Raw genomic sequence first — 19,667 nt, forward strand, 5'->3', positions numbered from 1 at the left:
CAGCCAGCTGCCTGGTTGAGGGATCCCGAGGCTACCAAGCAACGCACCCACCAAAATCCCTCTTCATCACTCGTGTCGTGGGTTTGGAAATGAAATTACTTCCTTATCGAGCAAGATAGATTCCCCCTCTTCGCACCCCTTGCTTGAACAAATGGGTCTTGCGGTTCCAACCTTCATCACACCAAGGCACAGACTGGCCAAGCCAACCTGGCATCCTAATGTACTGTTCGAGTTGTGCTGGTACCGTCGGTATCGATAACTTGGCCAGCGCCTTGGTCTTCTCCTGGGTTAGGCAAATTACCAAGCTCGTCCGCAACGAAGTCCAAAAGCTTAAATGCTTGGGTAGCCCAAGAAACGCTTCTAGATCCGTGTGAAAGCTAGTGATCGGGTGGTCAAGTCCATGGAGGTTTGAGGAAGTCGTGCCACAAGGGCAGTACGCAAGAAGCTCCGTACGGATCCGATGCTATCCTGGTTTCAACGAAGAATCTTTGCATGCTCCCAGTGGACTAAGTGGGTGTTTGTCAGTTATGCTGATAGGCCCAGGCAACTTCAACACAGCCTGGCTTGGAGACTGAGTACTTTTAAGTATACAAACGAGCTGAGCATCATCTTGCTTTTATACCATGACAATCCCGCAGCCAAATGGTTTGAAATGACACCAGCTAGGTCGGTCGTGCTCTTAGCCATATGAAGAAGGGAATATGCTCAACCATCGTGGGCGGGAGTAGTATAATCAAGCCCGGTCGAGACTTCTTCCCACCGGCATCAATGATTTGCAAACGAGGCTTACGCCTCTGCAACCGCCCGCTACACTCGACATATCTACTTGTGAGCTTGGTGTTGTGCTCTGACTATGAATTTGCCAGATCGGATGAGCGGGCGAATATTGAAGTTCGCCAGTCCCGCACGAAGAGAGGGTGCAATATAATCTCTGCTGACCAACTGCTTATGGGCATAGGCCGAGGCCGAGTGGATCGATAGTATGCCTCCAAGTGGATCAACATCGTACTCTACTTACTAAGACCCCTATTTCTCACGTGGAAACCCTGCACATCACAGAACATTTGCCAGCATGCGATCATGTAGTTACGTTCCGTAGGCCTACTTGACAAGATTGATGCTTGACCATGCCACGTGGTGTAGGATACTCAGGGGAAGGAACCCAGTAACCATCGTTATTGTCTCAGATCAGATGAAAGCGTTGCGGGTTGGGCCATATGGAATCGGATAATAGAAAGAGGCCGTCCAGACACCAGGGTTAGCCAAGATGCCAAGCACGCGCGCCGATTGCAAGAGTACAGATTAGGATATGTGACCCTTTTGGGACAGATCTGCGTTGATATAGTTTTTGACCTTTTGGTCGACGTGATGTGATGATGTGACGGTCACCCGATTCACGATTTCCACTGGGGCTTGAGTGTGACATGATTGCATATCGTGGAGGGCCTGCCCGCCCAGAACGCTGCCTGTCTGCGCCGCGCTACGCCGCGCTGTGCCGCACGCCCGCATCTGCGCCAACCCACCAGTGGTATACCGATTCGGCCAAGATCGACCCGCATAGACCGGGTTGGAGCGGGTGCTAGGCTGGGCGCGGTGTTAAGTCCGAGAGCGACCAATCCACACGGGAAACCCTTCCCGGTATTTCGGGTCGCATAGGAAAAGATTTTGACCGCGCCCGCTGCGCCTGGATAAATACGGTTTGTTTCCCCTCCTCTTGCACCTCTTCTGCCAGGTCTCCTCGCAATCGAAGTCCAGTAGGTGTGAACGACTCACGATGGCTTCCCTATTCACGGCAGCTGCCTGGCCGTCGGTCACCCATCTTACGACCCTTTTCGTGGCCGGCGTTGGCTCGCATCACCTAATCCGGCCATTCGAGATCGACAACTATCCCCTGACCATCTGCGGCGCCTACCTGGCCTCCCTAGGAGCCGCCTTCCTCATCTACTTCCGATCCGTCGTCGGCCTAGACGCCTGGACCGCCGCCACGCACACCTTGGTCTTATCCGTCGCCTTCAACGCCGGCCTCGTCTCCAGCCTCCTAATCTACCGCGTCTTCTTCCACCGCCTGCACCGCTTCCCGGGCCCCTTCGCGGCGAAAGTGTCGCGCCTCTACGCCGCGCGCGCCTCGGCCGACGGCCTGCAGATGCACCTCGCCACGCAGAGGCTGCACGACGAGTACGGCGACTTCGTGCGGACGGGCCCCCGCCACCTCTCGATCCTGCGGCCCGCCGCCATCCCGGCCATCTACGGGCCCGCGACCAAGTGCGTGCGGAGTCCGTGGTACAACGCCCACCCGGGCGGGCTGGACGACCTGTCGCTGCTCCAGACGCGGGATCCCGAGGCGCACAGGCGGCGCAAGAAGCTTTGGGAGAGGGGGTTGAGCTTTAAAGGTATGAGATACAGCTGCCCGGTCCGTGGTTGAACCACAGCAGCACTGGCGTTCTGTCTCCTATGGTTTTCCCTCCTTGCTTTTCTTCCTTATCTTGGAGTGACGATGACTGATATCTCCTAGCCCTGCAATCGTATGAGCCGCGCGTGAGGGCCAAGGCCGACCTCCTGCTCACCCGTCTCGATGAAAATGCGGGCAAGCCCATCGACATGACCATGTACGGCATGTTCTACGGATTCGACGTCATGGGCGAAGTGGGTGAGTGAAACACAAAACTTGCGAAGCGAGGTGTCTTATCCGTTTCTGGCCAACAATGAGTATTAATGACATTTTAGGTTTCTCCAAGGACTTCAATATGCTGAACTCGCAAAAGGAGCACCCCGCCATCGTGGCACTGCACAACAGTCTCTCCATCCTCTCCATCGTCGGCGGCTCCTTGCCCTGGCTCTTGGGGATGCTGACCCGGATCCCCGGGGCCAGCGCGGGGTACCAGGAGTTCATCGAGTGGTGCGGCGGTGAGTTGCAAGCCAGAAGAAAGGTAAGCCGATTCCTCTGTACCATCCGGTATACGAATTGAGCTGCTTGCTTACCCTGCATACCGTAGGCCTACAAGCAGGAAAAGGCAATGAATAACCAGGATCCCAGCGATGTCGTCTCCTGGCTGATAAAAGGCGAAGAGGAGGGGGAAATCGGCGCCCCTCGATCCAACCTCGCTTGGCAGGAGGAGGCCCGCCTGCTCATTGTGGCTGGAAGGTAAGTGTCATCAACCAACCTCTTGGGCGACTCTCGCACCGGTCTTTGCATAGAGCAATTCTAACCACCAATCGGCGCAATTAGTGATACAACCAGCACGGTCCTGACAAATACGTGAGTGAGCCGGCTCCTGGTCCTATCTTTTCCCTGACTTCTCTACTGTCGCTGGGAAGACAACGTCCAACAAGCGGAGCACTGACGATCGACGTTTCACAGTCTATATTTCCTCGCCAGTAACCCCGAAATCTACCACAAGCTCCAGGACCTGGTCGACGCAGCCCTGAAAGCCGACGGGGGCAACACCGCCGAAGTGACCCACGAAAAGATCAAAGACATTGCCTACCTCGACTGGCTCGTCCAAGAAACCCTGCGCCTCAAGCCTGCGGTGCCGAGCGGCGTGACCCGGCTCACCCCGCCCGAGGGCCTGCAGATCGACGAGGTCCGCGTCCCGGGCGACACCATCGTCGTGGTCCCCATGCACAGCATCCAGCGGGACGCGCGGTACTGGGGCGGCGGCGGCGACGGCGGCGACAATGAGGCGGACGCGGCCGCGTACCGGCCGGAGCGGTGGGCGGCCCTGTCGACCGAGAAGGCGGCCTGGATGGCGTTCAATCGGGGCGCCGGCGTGTGCCCGGGCAAGAACCTCGCGTTCATGGAGCTGCGGCTCGTGCTGGCCAAGATCGCATCGCGCTTCGAGGTGCCCCGCTTCGCGCCCGGGTTCGATGCGGAGGCGTTTGATCGCGGGGCCGAGGACCGGTTCACGATGCACCTGCTCGAGCTGCAGCTGGTGTTCACTCTGAGGTGAGGTGGAAAGGGAGAGGTGAAAGGGGGAAAGAGAGAGAGAGACAGAGAGCAAGAGGAAGCGCGTGGTTGCTTGTACGCGGCGGGGTGTCATGCCGCAGGTCCCATTAGCGGCTCCAGTATGAGGAAAGCGTCACATCATTTAGTCAATAGGGAATCTCAGCGGCTGCTATAGAAAGGACGAATACTGTAAGAAGAGTGCCGGTTTTCCCGCTCTAAGTCCGATTTGACGAAAGCTTAGCACTGGACGTGGGAAGTCTAAGTGCCTGGTACCGTCTTACGGGCTGGTGTTTGTGGTCGTGGCTGCGCGGTCGCGTGTGCTCACGATTGGAGCTGTCATCTTTCCCACAGCAATGAATCCCTCCCCTGCCAAGATGCGTCATGCGGAGCCAAGGAGCCAGTCAGTGCGGGCGCGGCAAGGCGGATTGCGACGTGGACGTTCCAGGGGGCAGAAGGGGGAGCTGTCTGCCCGCAGTAAGCACAGGCAATTGGCGGGGGGACGGTAAACCGGTTTTAGCATCTGCTAGCGACCAGTCACCAAGCACCACAATTACCACTTGGATGATGGATCAGCCTGCGCTCTGCGTGCTGGGCGTTTTCCTGACGCATACAATGCGTTCATACGTCTTGATGCAATGACCTCATGGTTGCAACATGAGCTTTGAGCTTGCAGCTGAGAGCTGGTGGCCCCGCTACATCCGCGGGCCATCCCCCCGCACCACAGCGATGGACTGGCATATATAAAGATGGTGTCTTGGCAATCTAGGAACGGGCACTTACCATACCAGATCTATTTACTCTTATCATCTTCCAGTTACTATACCCATACATACATGATATAATACTGCCTCGTTCCTATCTTAGACCTGAGACACATTAGCCCAACATGGTTCACCAGCACGGCGACGAGCATGAGATCCCTCACCACCACCGGATGCACAGGCAAGTCTCGCGCCATCCATCATCTTAAGCATACATCTTTGCTAATCAAGACCCAACAGGCCCGGCGGCTGGATGCCCGCCGACCACCGCGTGCACCGCGACTGGCTCGCCAAGCAGATCAAGCACGTCGAGGGCCACGGCGATAAGAAGCCGAAGCTGATCCCGGTCCTGCAGGAGTTCAAGGACATGATCGAGGGCAACCCGCGCTTCTTCATGTACTTCTCGCAGATGTGGGAGGAGGTGCCCCGCAAGCACCCCTACGACAAGGACCCCACCGGCCAGGCCCAGATCCGCGACTACGAGCACATGCTCGACATGCTCAACCACATCTTCACCAAGGCCCCCCGAGTGGACCGACGCCGCGTACGGCGTCGGCATGGTCGGCGTGCCCATGGTCGGCATCTTCGACTACGCCATGGCGACCCCCAGCGGCCACGCCGCCTTCCTGGACCCGGACGTCAACAGGATGCTCAAGAAGATCCTCAACGAGTGGGGCAAGTTCCTCCAGACGCCCGCCTCGGCTGAGGTCCTGAACGCCGAGAGCGGCTGGTTCGGGAAGCACGCCCGGACGGACTTGATGCAGGTCGCCAACGCGCCCCTGAAGACGTCGCACACGTTCGAGGACATGTACATCTGCGACCCGTCCAAGGAGCACTTTGGCTACAAGTCTTGGGATGGTATGTGAAAAATAAGCGCCTCCATTGAGTAGAGAGAGAGCCCCACGGCTGATCAATCTAGACTTCTTCACGCGCGAGCTGCGCGAAGGCGTGCGCCCCGTCGCCTCGCCCGAAGACGACAACGTCGTCGCCAACGCGTGCGAGTCGAAAGTGTACAACGTGGCGCGGTCCGCCCAGCTCCGGGACCGGTTCTGGATCAAGGGCCAGCCGTACTCGGTCGGGGACATGCTGGCGCACGACCCGCTGTCGGCCCAGTTCGACGGCTGCACCGTGTACCAGGCGTTCCTGTCGGCGCTGTCGTACCACCGGTGGCACGCGCCCGTGTCGGGCACGGTGAAGCGGTGCTTCGTGCAGGACGGGACCTACTTCAGCGAGCCGCTGCTCGAGAACAAGGACGGGCAGCAGTTCGAGATCGACAGCCGCGGCATCTCGATGGCGCAGGGCTACCTGACGGCGCTTGCGACGCGCGCCGTCATCTTCATCGAGGCCGACAACCCGGCCATCGGCCTCATGGCTTTTATTGGTATTGGCATGGACGAGGTCAGCACGTGCGACGTCACGGTCAAAGAGGGCCAGCATATCAAGAAGGGCGAGCAGACGGGCATGTTCCACTTTGGCGGCTCGTCGCACTGCCTGCTGTTCCGCAAGGGCGTCAAGGTCGACGACTTCCCCGACGTGGGCCGGTCGGAGAACGTGCCGGTGCGCAGCAAGGTGGCCGTCGTGCACCCGTAAGAAGGACGTGTGGTAATCGATACGAGATAATTCAGTAGCCAGATGCTTCCTTCAAAAATTATGGACCTAATTCCCGTAAAAACAATGGAATGATGTTTGGTATTGGATGCTTGTGACCGTCGCGATTACTGAACACTCATTCCTTGTAGCACCTGCTAGTGATTATGACTGGTGTTGTAACGGAACTCAACGAAAGTAACAACATAAGCCCCGCGTCTCTGGTGCTTCTAGAATGTTGTGACGACTCGCATCTGAGTCAATTGATTGCCAGGCTTTTGGATGCTACGACATGGCCAGTCTGCTGATCGCCAACGGGCCGAACCTATTGTTTGTCAGGCTAAGCGGGGCCACCAATGATCGCCCTGGTGGCCCCCCGCGCCTCAGGCATTGATTGACCTGTGAGTAGGTACAGAGGTAGGTTGCTTGATGTGTGAAGTACTGTAGGCAATCTGGGAAGGGAAGGGCACCAACCTTAGAATATTACGGGTCCGACATGCCGACCAGAGTAACGTTGGCAGGCGACACGAAGCTGCTGCTCAAAATAGCTTCAAGAGTGACCTGAGCACGGGATGCAATGGGCCAAACAAAGTGAAGGGACGAGAGTCCTAACGGGAGGTGACACCCAGAACAGACTACAGCCTCTCTGTACGAGTCCGTTCTGCCCAGGGACACCCATACTATTTCGTTCAGTGCGACGACGAATCCGACAGAGACAGGACCTGCAGCTCCCACCCACTGTCAGGCGGGGCTCTCTTGCGGGAGGCGCAGCAGCCCGTCGGTTCGCCCAGCCGTCGCTAGCTTCTTTGGGGGGGGATCATCATCTCCATGCCGCGATAATAAAAGCATGGGGCCACTTCCTTCGGCGAGAGGGTCCTGCTGCTACTGCCGTTTCGCGCTCGCTTCTCGCAGTTCCTTCCTGCAGACCACATTCGTTCGTCTCCAGTTGGCCTTCTGGGGGAATGAGGGGGATGATCCGGCGTCGACAAAGATGCGACACCACCGAGTCTGTCATCAACAAACCCCCTATTGTGCATACCCAACGCCGCCAACCCAGTCCGACAGACGCCCCCACGACCCACTGAGGCCCCGTCGCCTTTCTGGATGAGCGCCCATTGATTCAGTCGCAGCTTTGCGCAGTCGCGGTCCCTCCAATAGGATCCAATCGGAGGATAGAGACGCACACCTCAGCCGCGAGCACGCTGCTTAGATATCCCCTTGCTACGACATTTCCACGCCCTCTCCCAACCGGTCGTCCTCCGTCGTGGAGCCCCACGCGCCGCCAGCCATGTCGGCCGCGCGCGCAAACCACCACGAGCCGCCCCCTCCTCCGGCACCGCCAACATCCTCGACCATGAATCCCACCTCCTCCTCCCCCAAGCCGCCTCTGCCGCCGCCGCCGCCGCCGCCACAACCCCAACCCCCCTCGCACACCCCCGTCATAATGAACCTGCCCCCGCGTGAGTCCCTCCCCGACCTCCCCCAAATCGGCACCGACGCCGCCTGGGTGATCGTCAAGTCCGTCCTCCGCGCCCTCTGCCTCCTCCTCGGCCTCCTCCTCGCCGCCTTCGCCCTCTGGACCCTGGCCCACTACGACCCCGCCCGCGACGACGCCGTCATCCAGACCCTCGCCGAGACCGCCCTGCCCATCGGCCTGCTCGCCGCCGTCTGGAACGGCGCCGAGTTCGCCACCATGTGCGCCCGCCGCAGCCGGCCGCGCCGGGGCATCCCCGCCAAGGCCCACGTCGCGCTCGAGCTGCTGCTCTGGATGCTCGCCGTCGCCGGCAGCGTCACCCAGGCCTTTGCGGGCTACTCCATGTACGTCACGAGCGGGGACTCTACCGTGTCGTGCTTCGCGGTATTAGGGTATGTCTCCCCCTCACCTCAATGGTAGCGGTAAATTTACGCTGACATCTTTCTTTCTCCCTGAAACAGAGTTCTCGAGTTCGGCCTCTTCGTCCGGTCTTGCCTCGAGGTAGACCGGCGAAAAAAGGACCGACGCATTCAGCAGCTCGTCATTGCCCTGCAGATGCAGCAACAGCAGTACCAATTGATGCCACAGCAGCAGCAGCAGCAACAGCAGTACAACAACAATATAGCATCGCCACTGGCCGAGTCTACCACATGGGGACCAGCGGCGCCGGCGTCCACGTCCGACTATGATCGCGAGCTGAACACCAAGTACCAAGGCCCCATGCCAGAGCCACTGTATGACCCGAGAGACCTTCAAAAGGTTCTCATCATAGACCCGCGACTGCGGGGAATAGCGACTTAATACATTGCAAAGTTAAGAAATGATTTTTGATTGATACTAGAACGTGATTGTCCGTCCGGGCCACTTATCCATCCTCTTCGTGGAGGTAAACTTGATAACTCACTCCTCGCTAATGCCCCCCTCAACGTAGCTCTTGCCAAGTAACCATCCAAGACAACATAGATAAGAGTTAACCGTGTGATGAACCATGTCCAATAGCAAGGCATAACGGTTGACCAACCGTCCCTGCTTCAGTCCCTTGATGTCCATAAACTGGCAATAAGCAAAGACGCCGCCTTCCAAACCAGCGCTGGGCTAAAACGCCATGCTGACAGATAACAGACCAACAATAACAAGTAATATGAAGCTGCTTCAAGTAGCCTGCCTGCCTGACCCTCCTATGTTTCGAGAGATTGACAGACTCATCGAACCCCAAACAGCCCCCGGAGCTCCTGCAGACTCAACCGCGTAATTCCGCGAGCCCCCTCCTCGCTGAGCGCCGCCCCCACGAGCCGCCGCTTCTTCTCCTGCAGCTCGAGGATGCGGTCCTCGATGGTGCCCGCCACCAGCACCCGGTGCACCGTGACCTCGCGCTCCTGCCCGATGCGGTGCGCCCGGTCAACGGCCTGGTCCTCGACAAACGGGTTCCAGAACGGCTCCAGCACCACCACCTGGCTCGCCGCCGTGAGGTTCAGACCTGCGTTACCGGCCGTCAGGCTCACCAGGAGCACGCGCGTGCCGATGTTTTTGCTGCCTCCAGCACGGTTGTTTCCCAGGGTGGCGGAGACGGGTTGTCGCGAGAACTGCTTAACCGCGTCGTTTCGCGCATCGGGCCGCATCGACCCATCGTACCGCGCATACGTGAACTTGCCGTCGTGCAGGGGCACCTCCAGCAGATCCAAAAACGATGTCCACAGGCTGAAAACAAGAATCTTCTCGTGGGGCTTCTCGTTGCGGAGACGCCGCAGCAGATCCATGGTGGCGTCGATCTTGGCGCTCGAGACCCAGTCCCGGCGCAGCCGCTGCAGGTAGGCGGCCTTGGCGGTCGCGTTGCGCTGGCTCTCGCGCTTGAGGTCGGCGAGCGTGATAACCTTGGTCTTCTCCTTGTAGCTCCCATCGTTCTTCTTGATCCGTTTAGCTGACCTCGGCTGTGAAGTGGGGGATGATGGTGATGGGGAGCCTTCCGCCTTCATGGGCCTCTTCGGGGTGCGAGATCGTGCCGTTGCTTCGCTCCCCGTGGCTGTGGTGGGTTCAGTGAGCTTGCCTCTGTTGATCATGGCAGCTCGTCCTCGGGAGAGGAATGAATCTGCCTTGTCCATGAAGTCCTCGAGTTCTTTCAAGGGGTCTGTTTCGGCCCCGGCTGATGCATCTTCCAGTTTGAAATTCTCTCCCTGAGGCCCCCGCGAAGGCACAACACTCACAGCCGACAAGGATGATGCCGCCTCTTCAGCCTTGACGATAGGCTTCTTGGATTCTTGAATCCCTTCCTGCTTCACTTCTTGCTTCACATGGCGGCCTCCTGCTATTCTTTCTCTTTTCACATGCCGATCTGGTGTACCATCCTCGTCTTCGGTTTCCGAATCGCAAGTCGCCGAGTCTTCCCCGCCCCGGTCAATCTTGGCCACGCCTGCACCATGGGCTCGCACGAAGTAAGTGTAGCAAACGACTCGATCAGGCAGAATATCCGTCGCGCAGCCATCATGGGGGCACGTAGTATCTGACCCGCCTGGCACGCCCGTGTCCCGTCCCTCCAGGAAGCTAACCTGCATCACGGCCGTGAAACACTGACAGCAAATATGGTGGCCACAGGGGGCGATGATCATTGGGTCCATTGTCAGATCATCGCAGATGGGGCACTGGAACGATGGTTGGGCGCATACTCGCTCCACCACATCAGGACTCAGATCAAGCGCGAGTTCGATCATGCCATCAGAATCCAGCTCAGCGCCGTCGGGAATTCCAAAGTTTCTGATGAGGTGCGGGTGGCTGCAGACCTGGCGCAGGCGGAGGATAAGCACCAAAACAAACATGTAGTTCTTCTTCTTAGACTGTGATCTGTTATAATTCTCGAACTTTTTGCGATGCTCCGCTTCCAGGTCGTTATAGAATTTTGCCTGATCCTCGTTGAATTTAGCCTTGATCTCGACAACATGCTTGGCAGGCAAGTTCAGGATCTGCTTGCCATCCAGTATGCTGTGCTTGGAACGTCGCAGGGTGAAACGCCAAATCAGGGCTCGGAGTCGGCTCATTGCGTCGCTGTGCTCGTCGTCATCCCACTTCCTGATGGGCCTATCGATATCTTGGCTGAACTCGTCCCACCAACGGTACGGCTCGATTCGAAGAAATCGAATCAGAGAGTATATCTCCGACGTATTGTTCATGAAGGGGGTACCGGTCATGCAAATCCTGTACGTGGCCTTGATCTTACATACGGCCTCCGACGCAGTGGATTTCCGGTTCTTGATGTTGTGGGCCTCGTCAAGGATAATCCTGTGAAACATGGCGTCAGGAGCCAACAATCCATGCAAGCGCTTTCGCCGAAACTCCTGGCCAACGGTGCCGTAGGTTGTAAGCACCACATCGTACTTCATGAGCTCGGCGGCCGTCATGCCTTTCTTGTCCGGGCCATGGTAGATGAAGGTTTTGAGCCGGTAATGCTTTTCGACCTTGTGGCGGATCTCGGAGTCCCATTGCTTCAGCAGCGCAAGGGGCGCCACAATCAGGGTGGTCTTGCGGGAGTCGATGGTCGATTGATGAGCTAGGATGAGTGCCAGAGCTTGGATGGTCTTGCCTAGTCCCATGGTGTCGGCAAGAAGAGCACCCTTCCTTATACTCTTCTCCTGGTTGACCAACCAAGTGAGCCCGACTCTCTGGTGCTCCAACAACACGCATTTCATCTGCATCGGCGTATCGAGTCGCTGCGCGGGGGCGACCTCGTGCTCGGGCACGGATAGGAGGTTTTGGAGGTTCGCGCGCACGTTTGCCTGTGACTGCGCAGGGTCGCGATAGACCATGTCTTCGGGATCTCTACCCTGCGAAGCCAAATAGCTTCCCCAGGCAATGTCATCGTCGGCGTGAGGGGTTGTGGCCGAGAGTTTCGCGATGGCGGCGGCGATGTGAGAGCTGGCCGAAGAGGGGGTGGTGGTGTTGGGGTGCCGTGGTTCTCGTCGTCGAGAGGCCCCTTAGTGGCGGGCTGTGATGGTTGCGATCGAGGTGTTGGGGTATGGGACAGCCTCGAAGAGGTCGAAGATTCGGGCTTTAATTGGCGGCCACGCCCAGGCTCAGACTGTGAGTCAGAAGAAGATTCCCGGTTAGTCTTCAGTTTTTACTGCTTGCCCCCCCCAAAAGTATGTATACCAGGCTCAGCGAAAAGCTTCTCGTACCTTCGCCATCTGGTTCATAGATGCAGGTGTCGCATCGATCAGAGGTAGATGTCGCTGATGCCGCGGGGTCGTGCCTTCGGTAGGGGATTGCGAAGAGGGGGCGTGGGAAGTGTTCATGTTTGATTGAGTGCCGGTTTCCAAGTGGTGATGCTTGGCGAAGTGACCTGTCGCATCGTCGCAAGGCAGCCGTCCAAGAACCACACGTTCTTTGCGCGGGTTTTCTTGACCCCCAGGCAAACGGATAGCAAACAACAATGCACGCTTGTGGCCTTCCCTGGATTTCGAGTTCCGCAGTAGCCGGTGTTTGTTTCGTTTCTTTCCTGCAGTTTCCAAATGGATGGTGTAAATGGAAGGAGAGGTACAGACAGCTTGCGAAGAATTATGTCATTTAGTGGAGGAGGCAGGCCTTGACACGAAACGCGCCGTGCAGACCAGAGATCTCCCTGTCACGAGATCAGGTGACCTGGGTCCGGCAACTTCCTTGGGTGTGACACAATCTAATCCAACTGACTTCAATTGGCAACAGTATCGAGAATACACACATATGTATGTGGTAAATGGCGGGTGCAAAGTCATTTAATTCGTCCAGTGATTTTTGTCATCTTTTTTCCCACCGTTTCAAATCGCTAGCTGGTCACAGTGAAAGAGAACACTTGGCACTCCTAGAGCTTTGTAGCTTACAGAAGCATTAGTGATTTAGGTGACTGACAGGCGAAAGTTAGCGCAATGACTGCAACCAAGCAAGCAACCAGGTTTAAAATGCTGTATAACGCTATCCAACTAATACAACTCGTCCAGAATCGCCTCAACTGGGCTCACTTCTGCTTATAAAGGCTTATCCACAGAGACCTTCCCAAACACTCCCGTCGCCGCATGAACCGCAACCCCATTGGCTCCCGACGTGTAAGTCAAATCTGTCGCCGTGATCAACGCAGTGTCGGTATTCCCCAAGTAGACCTTGATCTCGCTCCCTATCGCCGTGACTGTCATGGCGTAGTCCGAAGCCGCCTGGAGCCGAGAAACCGACCCCTCGCCGAGCGTCGTCATTGTCCCGTTGTTCCCGTCGTACTTGCCCAGCACCACGTACCCCGCCGCCGAGATGCCTGCGTAGTACCCATTGAATACAGCCGGCCCGGTCAAGGAAAACCCCGATCCACCACCGTTGCTTTCCCCCAGATTCGTGGCGCGGAATACGAGCCCCACGTCGCTGCGCTCGCGCGTTCCGTCCGAGACGGCGACCGTCGCATTCATCACGAGGTCGGTGAAGTTGGTATCCAGCATCGCCAGTCCGTCGCCCTTGCAGACGCCCACAAGATGCTGCCCCGCCACTGTCCAATTATCCACCTTGTCGCCGTAGAACCTCCATCCGATAGCCTTGCCGTCCGCGAAGTTATCGTGCACCAGCATCTGGACGGGCGCAATCGTGCCATCCTCGTTGAAGTACATGCGGTCGTACGCAAGGACGCGGTGGTCCCGGCCCGTCTCGCTGAGCGGGCGGCGGTGATAAACGATGTAGTAGATATCCGTCTCGGGCACGTGGATGACGCCGTGGTGGCCGCTGCCCGTCGCGACGGCGTCGTCCTGCTGGAGGATCTTGGCCTTGCGCTCAAAGGGGCCCAGGGGCGAGTCGGCCATGGCGTACGAGACGCTGTAGTCCGGGCCACCCCAGCCGCCCTCGGACCACATGAAGTAGTAGGTGCCATTACGCTTCATCATCTGCGACCCCTCGGTGTAGTTCTCGGGTGTGATCTCCTTGTACTGGGCGGCGGCGGCGGTGCCGTTTGCGCTGCTGTTGCCGCCGTCGAGCTGCCCGATAGAGATCATGTCCTCGTTGAGCTTGGCCACGTTGGCGTGGCTGTGGCCGCCATAGTAGATGTAGGCCTGCCCGTCGTCGTCGATGAAGACGTCCTGGTCAATGGGCTGCGCGCCGTTATAGTAATGCCCGATGAGCGGCGCGCCGATGGCATCAACATAAGGCCCCTCTGGCCGGTCGGCCACCGCGACGCCGATGCCGCCAACCTTGGTGCCCTCGGCATCCTCGTCCTCCTGGATGTCGTTGGCGCTAAAGTAGAGGTAGTACTTCCCGTTGCGCGCGATGGGCGCGGGGGCCCACACGGCCTCGGTGGCCCACTTGACGTCCTTGGTCGTCAGGATGTTGGGGTGCTTCGTCCAGTTGACCAGGTCCGGGCTGGAGAAGGCGTCCAGGTAGGTCTGCTCGGCGTAGGCGTACGACGAGGTCGGGAAGACCCAGTACTGCCCCTCGTAGAACTCGGTGTCCGGGTCGGCGTACCAGCCAGGCGCGAAGGGTTCCCTGCGGGCGCGGTCAGGTAGTTAGGCACAAGGCCGGTCTGTTGCTGACGGGATAAGCCGGGCGCGTGGCCAACGGCGGCCAGGATCATTTGCGGGAGCATCCTGCGCCGAGGGAAGCCAATGTACAACGAGATAGGTTCGATTCCTATTCGCGCTACTGGTTTCCGTTGTACACTCCTTACCTTCAAGGCAAAGTGTGGGGTATTTGACCAAGGAGTTTCCGACCAAGTTGCGGGGCTAGTTGGCGAAGCCAATCTGTGAGATCAGTTTCTGGATGGTCATCCGCAAGCAAGAACCTTGGAAGAGAAAACGGTGGCGGGTGGGCGGTGCCTTATGAGCCTGCCGATGAAGAAAGGATAAAGATTGAGATAGGTTCGATTCCTATGAGCGTTATTGGTATTCGCTTTTAATTTTATTTAATGAGCGCGAGACGATTCTAACCGACGGCTGTAAGTTGCAGGTGCTGTGAGTGTCCATGACGACCACGCGACGTTGTCTTCATGAATGCGACATTGAACCAGCTGATCCACCCGATCTGCACTTGCCCCATTCTACCCCGGAAACTGATGCGGTCAATGGGCCAATGGTGTCCCAAAATGTCCCGCCAATGACGTCGCGGAGAACCCAATCGTCGGATAGGCAAAGGAGGAAGGGAACAGGCGATTCCATGCTTCCTGGGGAATGTGCTCTCAGGTGTGCAGTTGCGGATGCTGAAGTACTAATTCGGCAACTGTCAAAACGACCAACATCAGTGAGCCGGTCTCATGGCAGCAGCCATCGTCCATCCACTCGGGCCGTCTCTCTCTTGGGCGCATGATACATCCACATTCTTCGGTCCAGTCCACGCTAACGGAGTTTACTCAACCCTATTCCAACCGTAGCAACAAGCCTGCATAGAATAAGCAGACCGGTATCTCGTCAATCAATGCATTATCCACTTGTGTACTTCCTAGCAACGTCACTACAATAATGGCACTCGCCGTTGCCGGCCACCAAGTATTCCATCGTTTGCCCCACTGGCATCAACAAATCCGTCGCAATAGCTAAGTAAGTATTCGTGTTGCTGCCCTTTTCAGACCACCTTTTCCCATTAATACCGCTCGTGCTTCTCATCTTGCCTAATCTCCTCTAATGTTGTCTCTGTGGCGATATCGGGGTATCTCTCTTTATCCGGCCACGTCCAGTAGGCAAGCGTGGCGTAGTATGAAAACTTTTCTGCCTCGAGTTCCGGGATTTCAATTTCCAATGGGTAACGGCAGTGGTGCGCCTCGGCCACACTTTCCCACCGGTCCATCGCGTTCTCGCTGGCTTCGAAACCCCAGGTGCTGCCAAGTTCCAACAGCGGCGCTGAGAGGTTGTGCAAATCTCTGGCGTAAAGGATATAAGCGCAGTGGTCTTTGCCGCAATTCCATACTCTCATGACCGCCAGCCGCGGCATGTTCTTTGCCGTATCGGCAGCAATACGGACAAGGTTGTCGTGGTCGCCGTCCCAGCGTAGCGCGTTAGAAGTCAGAACAAGCTTCTCCAGCTTGGCCCAGCGCATCTCGTCGCTCGGGAGTATGAGCGGAGGCTCGGGCGAGAATTGCTCAGGGTTCCAAAAGGACCGGAAGAAGTGCATTGCGTCCGTGACGAAGGAGAGATTCAGGGTCGTGACGGCGGTGGCTTGGCTGGAAGCCAGTGCCGCTTGGTGTCCCACGAATGGGTCCGGTGCGGGCAAAGAGCGTCCTGCACGCCAGTAACCGTTGCTCAAATGCTCCTCAAAGCTCTTGAAGATGGTGACGTTCTGGAGCTTCTCATGGCCGAATAGACATCGAATCAGTTCACAGAGGCTGGTTTCCTGACTTTCGACACTTTCCTCGATCATGGCGTGCCATGGCTCGTACGTGAAAGAGCGCAGGTTTGGCATGGCATCCAGAATCACGTTGATACCATCCGCAGCGTCGAAGACGCGGAAGAACTGCCGGCGCAGGACGAAGGCGTTGAACTTCTTCACGGTGGCGAATTTGGGCGCTTGCATGGTCGAACAGAGGCCAGGTCCTACCACCCTCTTTTTCGACGCCCATGTTGGCTCATAGTAGCCAATTTGAGGCCCATTCATTTCAAAGAACCACTCTTCTTCCGCCCTATCGACTCTTACCGTTAGCATCACCCTTTCAAAGCTCCAAGATACTGGAATAAGCAGCCAAGAGGCGGGAATATCACTCACCAAGCAGGGATAGGCTCTGTGTCAAACTCGAGGTCTCTCGGATTCTTTGGGCGGAAATGCCACATCGTGTTGTTCGCATAGTACTGCATTCTCTCAAACCGCGCCTGGAGATCGCTGGGCGAATGGGCGCTGATCTCGAACACGCATTCCTGGTCTGGGTTTGCGGGCCAGCGAGACATGATTGAGAACAGCTTGCGGGTGGCCTCGTTGAAGATTGTGTCGTTGGCTTTGACCTCGGTCTCGGTCTCAGGCTTGTCGGCCTCGGCGTCAAAGTAACGTGGCAGTTCGAGACGCAGATGAATGTGCCGAACAGACTCCACTCGAAGCGGGTGCGGGCTGACCATGGTCTCCAGCTGGGCAACATGATACTGTTCCAAGGTCAAGGACTGGAAGGTGATACTTTCGAAGTATTTTTGCCACTCTTTGTTGACGGTGGCCAAGGCTGCAACACGCAGGCCTGCTGCGTTCTCGCTCAGGTTCTGCGATGCCAGATGGCCGAAGATCTGGAGTTTGATCTCCGGAGACAGCGCCTCCCACAGTTTGGGCAAGCCTTCCATGGTGCTCTCTGGCGTGGTGTTGGAAGGGGAAGTTGGAAGGGTAAGTTCAAAAGGGAAATGGAAGGGGAAATGGAAGGAAAAGTTGAAGTAACGGGAAATCAACTTGGAAGGCAAGTTGACGTGTTTGGGGGATGTTTATTTATTTTACGGACCTGATGAAATAATATTTGGTTAGTGGGTTGGGCCCGGCATGTCCATGTGCGGAGGGGGTGTTGGAAGGCAACACAAGCTCCGGATGGTGCTAGAAGGGGTGCCTCCCGGGACCGGTGGGGCTTCTCGGGGAAGGGGTGCCCGGAAGGAGGGGCGTCACGTAAGTGGAAGGCAACAACAACAACAACAACGGTGGGGTTAAAGAGATTGAACTTCAAAAAGACTGCGGATGGGATGGTTGTGGACCTCCAACTCGTCGTTCACTATATTGACTGTGAGGTTATCAAGTGGGGCAGACGAAAGGGGGTAAATGATATTAGATTCCTGAAAACATGATATCTCTTTTGGTTCAAAACATGGGTGGCTATTGACGAACTATGGATGTTCAAATATAAGGAAACTTCTTTCCCAGATATGAAATATGCCAGACTACGTCCCCGCTACAGGGTAACCTCGTGCCGTTGTCTCAGCGACTGTGTCACTGTTCCTTGACCCGCTCCTGCGGCTTGCGGCTGTCCGTCACCACACCAGCCTCGGGATAGGTATTGGAAAGAGTAGAAGCTTCGTTTTGATGCTTGCCCCAGCCCGTGCAGGAAAATGTGTACCGGAAGCAAGTAGGCGAGTGGTGATATATATATACAAAATGGAAAATGCAATGGGACGGCGGCGTGGTATAATCTTTAAACGTAGCCCAGACGGATGAGTGATTGTTCCTGTCAGCTCGAATGAACGACTCAAGTTGGGTGGGACTTTGGATGGAAGTATGGCCTTTTTATTCCAAGGTCTGAGCTTTTCGTACGTATATCTAGCTGCATAAAAGGTTTGCTCGCACCAAACACTTGACCAAAAGACAACATTCAGAAGCAGCACGAGCAAGCAACAGTTTCTACAATCTAAATTTCCATGTTCTATGCTACCGCCTAGTGTACTCCTCTGCGTAACCTCGGAGACTGGGCAGCGCAAAAGTAAAGAGCGCATGCGAGGCGCAGACACTGAAGAATACCCCAGTGGTCAGGAGGTCGGATAGGTAATAGGTCGGCCAAAACACCGTCCACATCTTAGGGCTATGAACGAACAACTGGTGCTTGCAGAACCAAATGTGGTATCCGAGAACCAGTAGGCCAGTGTAGCTGTAGCTGAAGTGGTAGGCCATGAGGGCTGGGAGGAACGGAAGTAACAAAAGACTCACGACAGCAAACCAGTCAAACCTTTGCCACCATTGACCACGTCTATTGAGAGTGTCATCCCCGGGACCAATGCCTCTGCACCAGCACATCAGAGCGTACATCCAGTTGCTCTTGTATCGTTTTGACTCTTTGGCGATGGCGGGTGATGGCTCTGGCTCTGGATCTAACTCTAGCTCTGGGCCCTTTGAGGTATGCTTAGGTCGTGTAGCCGGTACCAGATCCGCATCTCGAAGGATCAGCTGGACGCCCGTCTCGAATCGCCTGCATCTCGTCATGAACTCGTAGTAATCACGTGCGAGAGGGTCGTCCGTGCTGGATTCCCGAGTATTCCTGCTTGCAAACTCTGCGTGCACGGTTTTTACTTTCTCCTCGAAACTCTTTACATCGTTGACCAGTCTCGTCCGTTCGTCTCTCAAGTCTTCAAAGCTCTGCCCGTACTCTCCAGTCTTCGGAAAATGTTCTCGCTTAGCCTCGTTGGCTTTGATCCGACGATTCGGATAACTTCGAAATATCTGGTCTTGGTCGGGGACGGGGCTCGGGCTCGCGGCGCATAGCTGGTCTATGGTTGGCTTGAGTTCGGCGAGGCGGTTGAGGTAGTACGCGCAGCTTTCCTCCACTCTCTTGAACCATTCCTCCCTTTCTTGCCGTAACGACGACCTTGGCTTGGGTAACAAGACCTGCGTCTAGTGTGAGTCCAAGTCCAGGGGGATCTCACGGGCTGGGGGCGACTCACAAGCGGTTTCATCTTTGACGGGGAGAACGCGGAATCCAGCAGGACACCTATCAATTGTCGGCGGCTTGTTGTAAGTGTTATCTCGGATCTGGCTGTGTCCGAAATCGGATATCCGGGGGTTGTGATTTACCATATTCCAAGATCGGCGACAACCCTACGTTGTATGCTCATCCGAGCATCGCTGCTGCAAGAGACGGAGAGTCCTCGAAGTCTGTGGCTGTTTCTGTCAATAGGATCACCCTCAAACTGACAAAGAACTGCAAATGAACCCCAGTCATACCGCAATCGCGATTGTTGCTAAATTGGTTGCATAACAAAGCAGCTGAGTCCGAGCGTCCGCAAGAAGAACAAAGACTCAACCAGGTTCCAGTAGAAGGCAATTATAAGTGAGTGAGTAATTGAGAGCAACCTGTCACCAATTGTCACAATGAATTTGCTGCGAATTCTGACGCGTGCTCTCCCTGGTTATCTCGGCAAAGTACCTCTACCAGGTGGCCCGTCTGCTTGGTGGTGGTCATTGTGGCAGTTGGCCTGGTCAGGACTTCCAGGCCTTGCAACAGCCGTGAAGGCGTTTCGCCGGTGACTTGATTCATGTC

General features: G+C 56.5%; 8 protein-coding genes across 8 annotated transcripts; 3 read left to right on the plus strand and 5 right to left on the minus strand.

Annotated features, from left to right (window-relative positions):
* Positions 1-1,774: 1,774 nt before the first annotated feature.
* Positions 1,775-3,947, plus strand: PG986_004236 (uncharacterized protein; the record flags this gene model as incomplete). Its single annotated transcript, XM_066840458.1, has 6 exons — positions 1,775-2,414; positions 2,513-2,647; positions 2,725-2,927; positions 2,994-3,142; positions 3,227-3,256; positions 3,359-3,947. The coding sequence occupies 6 exons, from the start codon at positions 1,775-1,777 to the stop codon at positions 3,945-3,947; spliced, it is 1,746 nt and encodes a 581-aa protein (XP_066703085.1).
* Positions 3,948-4,829: 882 nt separating this feature from the next.
* On the plus strand, positions 4,830-6,294 carry PG986_004237 (uncharacterized protein; the record flags this gene model as incomplete). Its single annotated transcript, XM_066840459.1, has 4 exons — positions 4,830-4,885; positions 4,945-5,193; positions 5,225-5,562; positions 5,624-6,294. 4 exons carry the CDS (start codon positions 4,830-4,832, stop codon positions 6,292-6,294), a joined length of 1,314 nt encoding a protein of 437 aa, XP_066703086.1.
* Positions 6,295-7,579: 1,285 nt separating this feature from the next.
* Positions 7,580-8,566, plus strand: PG986_004238 (uncharacterized protein; the record flags this gene model as incomplete). Its single annotated transcript, XM_066840460.1, has 2 exons — positions 7,580-8,157; positions 8,227-8,566. 2 exons carry the CDS (start codon positions 7,580-7,582, stop codon positions 8,564-8,566), a joined length of 918 nt encoding a protein of 305 aa, XP_066703087.1.
* A 401-nt stretch (positions 8,567-8,967) lies between these two features.
* On the minus strand, positions 8,968-11,559 carry PG986_004239 (uncharacterized protein; the record flags this gene model as incomplete). Its single annotated transcript, XM_066840461.1, has 1 exon — positions 8,968-11,559. The coding sequence occupies one exon, from the start codon at positions 11,557-11,559 to the stop codon at positions 8,968-8,970; it is 2,592 nt and encodes an 863-aa protein (XP_066703088.1).
* Positions 11,560-12,753: 1,194 nt separating this feature from the next.
* Positions 12,754-15,243, minus strand: PG986_004240 (uncharacterized protein; the record flags this gene model as incomplete). Its single annotated transcript, XM_066840462.1, has 2 exons — positions 12,754-14,239; positions 15,185-15,243. 2 exons carry the CDS (start codon positions 15,241-15,243, stop codon positions 12,754-12,756), a joined length of 1,545 nt encoding a protein of 514 aa, XP_066703089.1.
* Positions 15,244-15,328: 85 nt separating this feature from the next.
* On the minus strand, positions 15,329-16,255 carry PG986_004241 (uncharacterized protein; the record flags this gene model as incomplete). Its single annotated transcript, XM_066840463.1, has 1 exon — positions 15,329-16,255. The coding sequence occupies one exon, from the start codon at positions 16,253-16,255 to the stop codon at positions 15,329-15,331; it is 927 nt and encodes a 308-aa protein (XP_066703090.1).
* Positions 16,256-16,440: 185 nt separating this feature from the next.
* Positions 16,441-17,001, minus strand: PG986_004242 (uncharacterized protein; the record flags this gene model as incomplete). The annotated part of the gene is made up of 1 exon (XM_066840464.1): positions 16,441-17,001. The coding sequence occupies one exon, from the start codon at positions 16,999-17,001 to the stop codon at positions 16,441-16,443; it is 561 nt and encodes a 186-aa protein (XP_066703091.1).
* Positions 17,002-18,064: 1,063 nt separating this feature from the next.
* PG986_004243 (uncharacterized protein) lies at positions 18,065-19,083 on the minus strand (the record flags this gene model as incomplete). Its single annotated transcript, XM_066840465.1, has 2 exons — positions 18,065-19,021; positions 19,072-19,083. 2 exons carry the CDS (start codon positions 19,081-19,083, stop codon positions 18,065-18,067), a joined length of 969 nt encoding a protein of 322 aa, XP_066703092.1.
* Positions 19,084-19,667: the final 584 nt, after the last annotated feature.

This window comes from Apiospora aurea, assembly GCF_038362705.1.
Source record: "Apiospora aurea strain CBS 24483 chromosome Unknown utg000003l_segment0_segment0, whole genome shotgun sequence".
Lineage (NCBI taxonomy): Eukaryota > Fungi > Ascomycota > Sordariomycetes > Amphisphaeriales > Apiosporaceae > Apiospora > Apiospora aurea.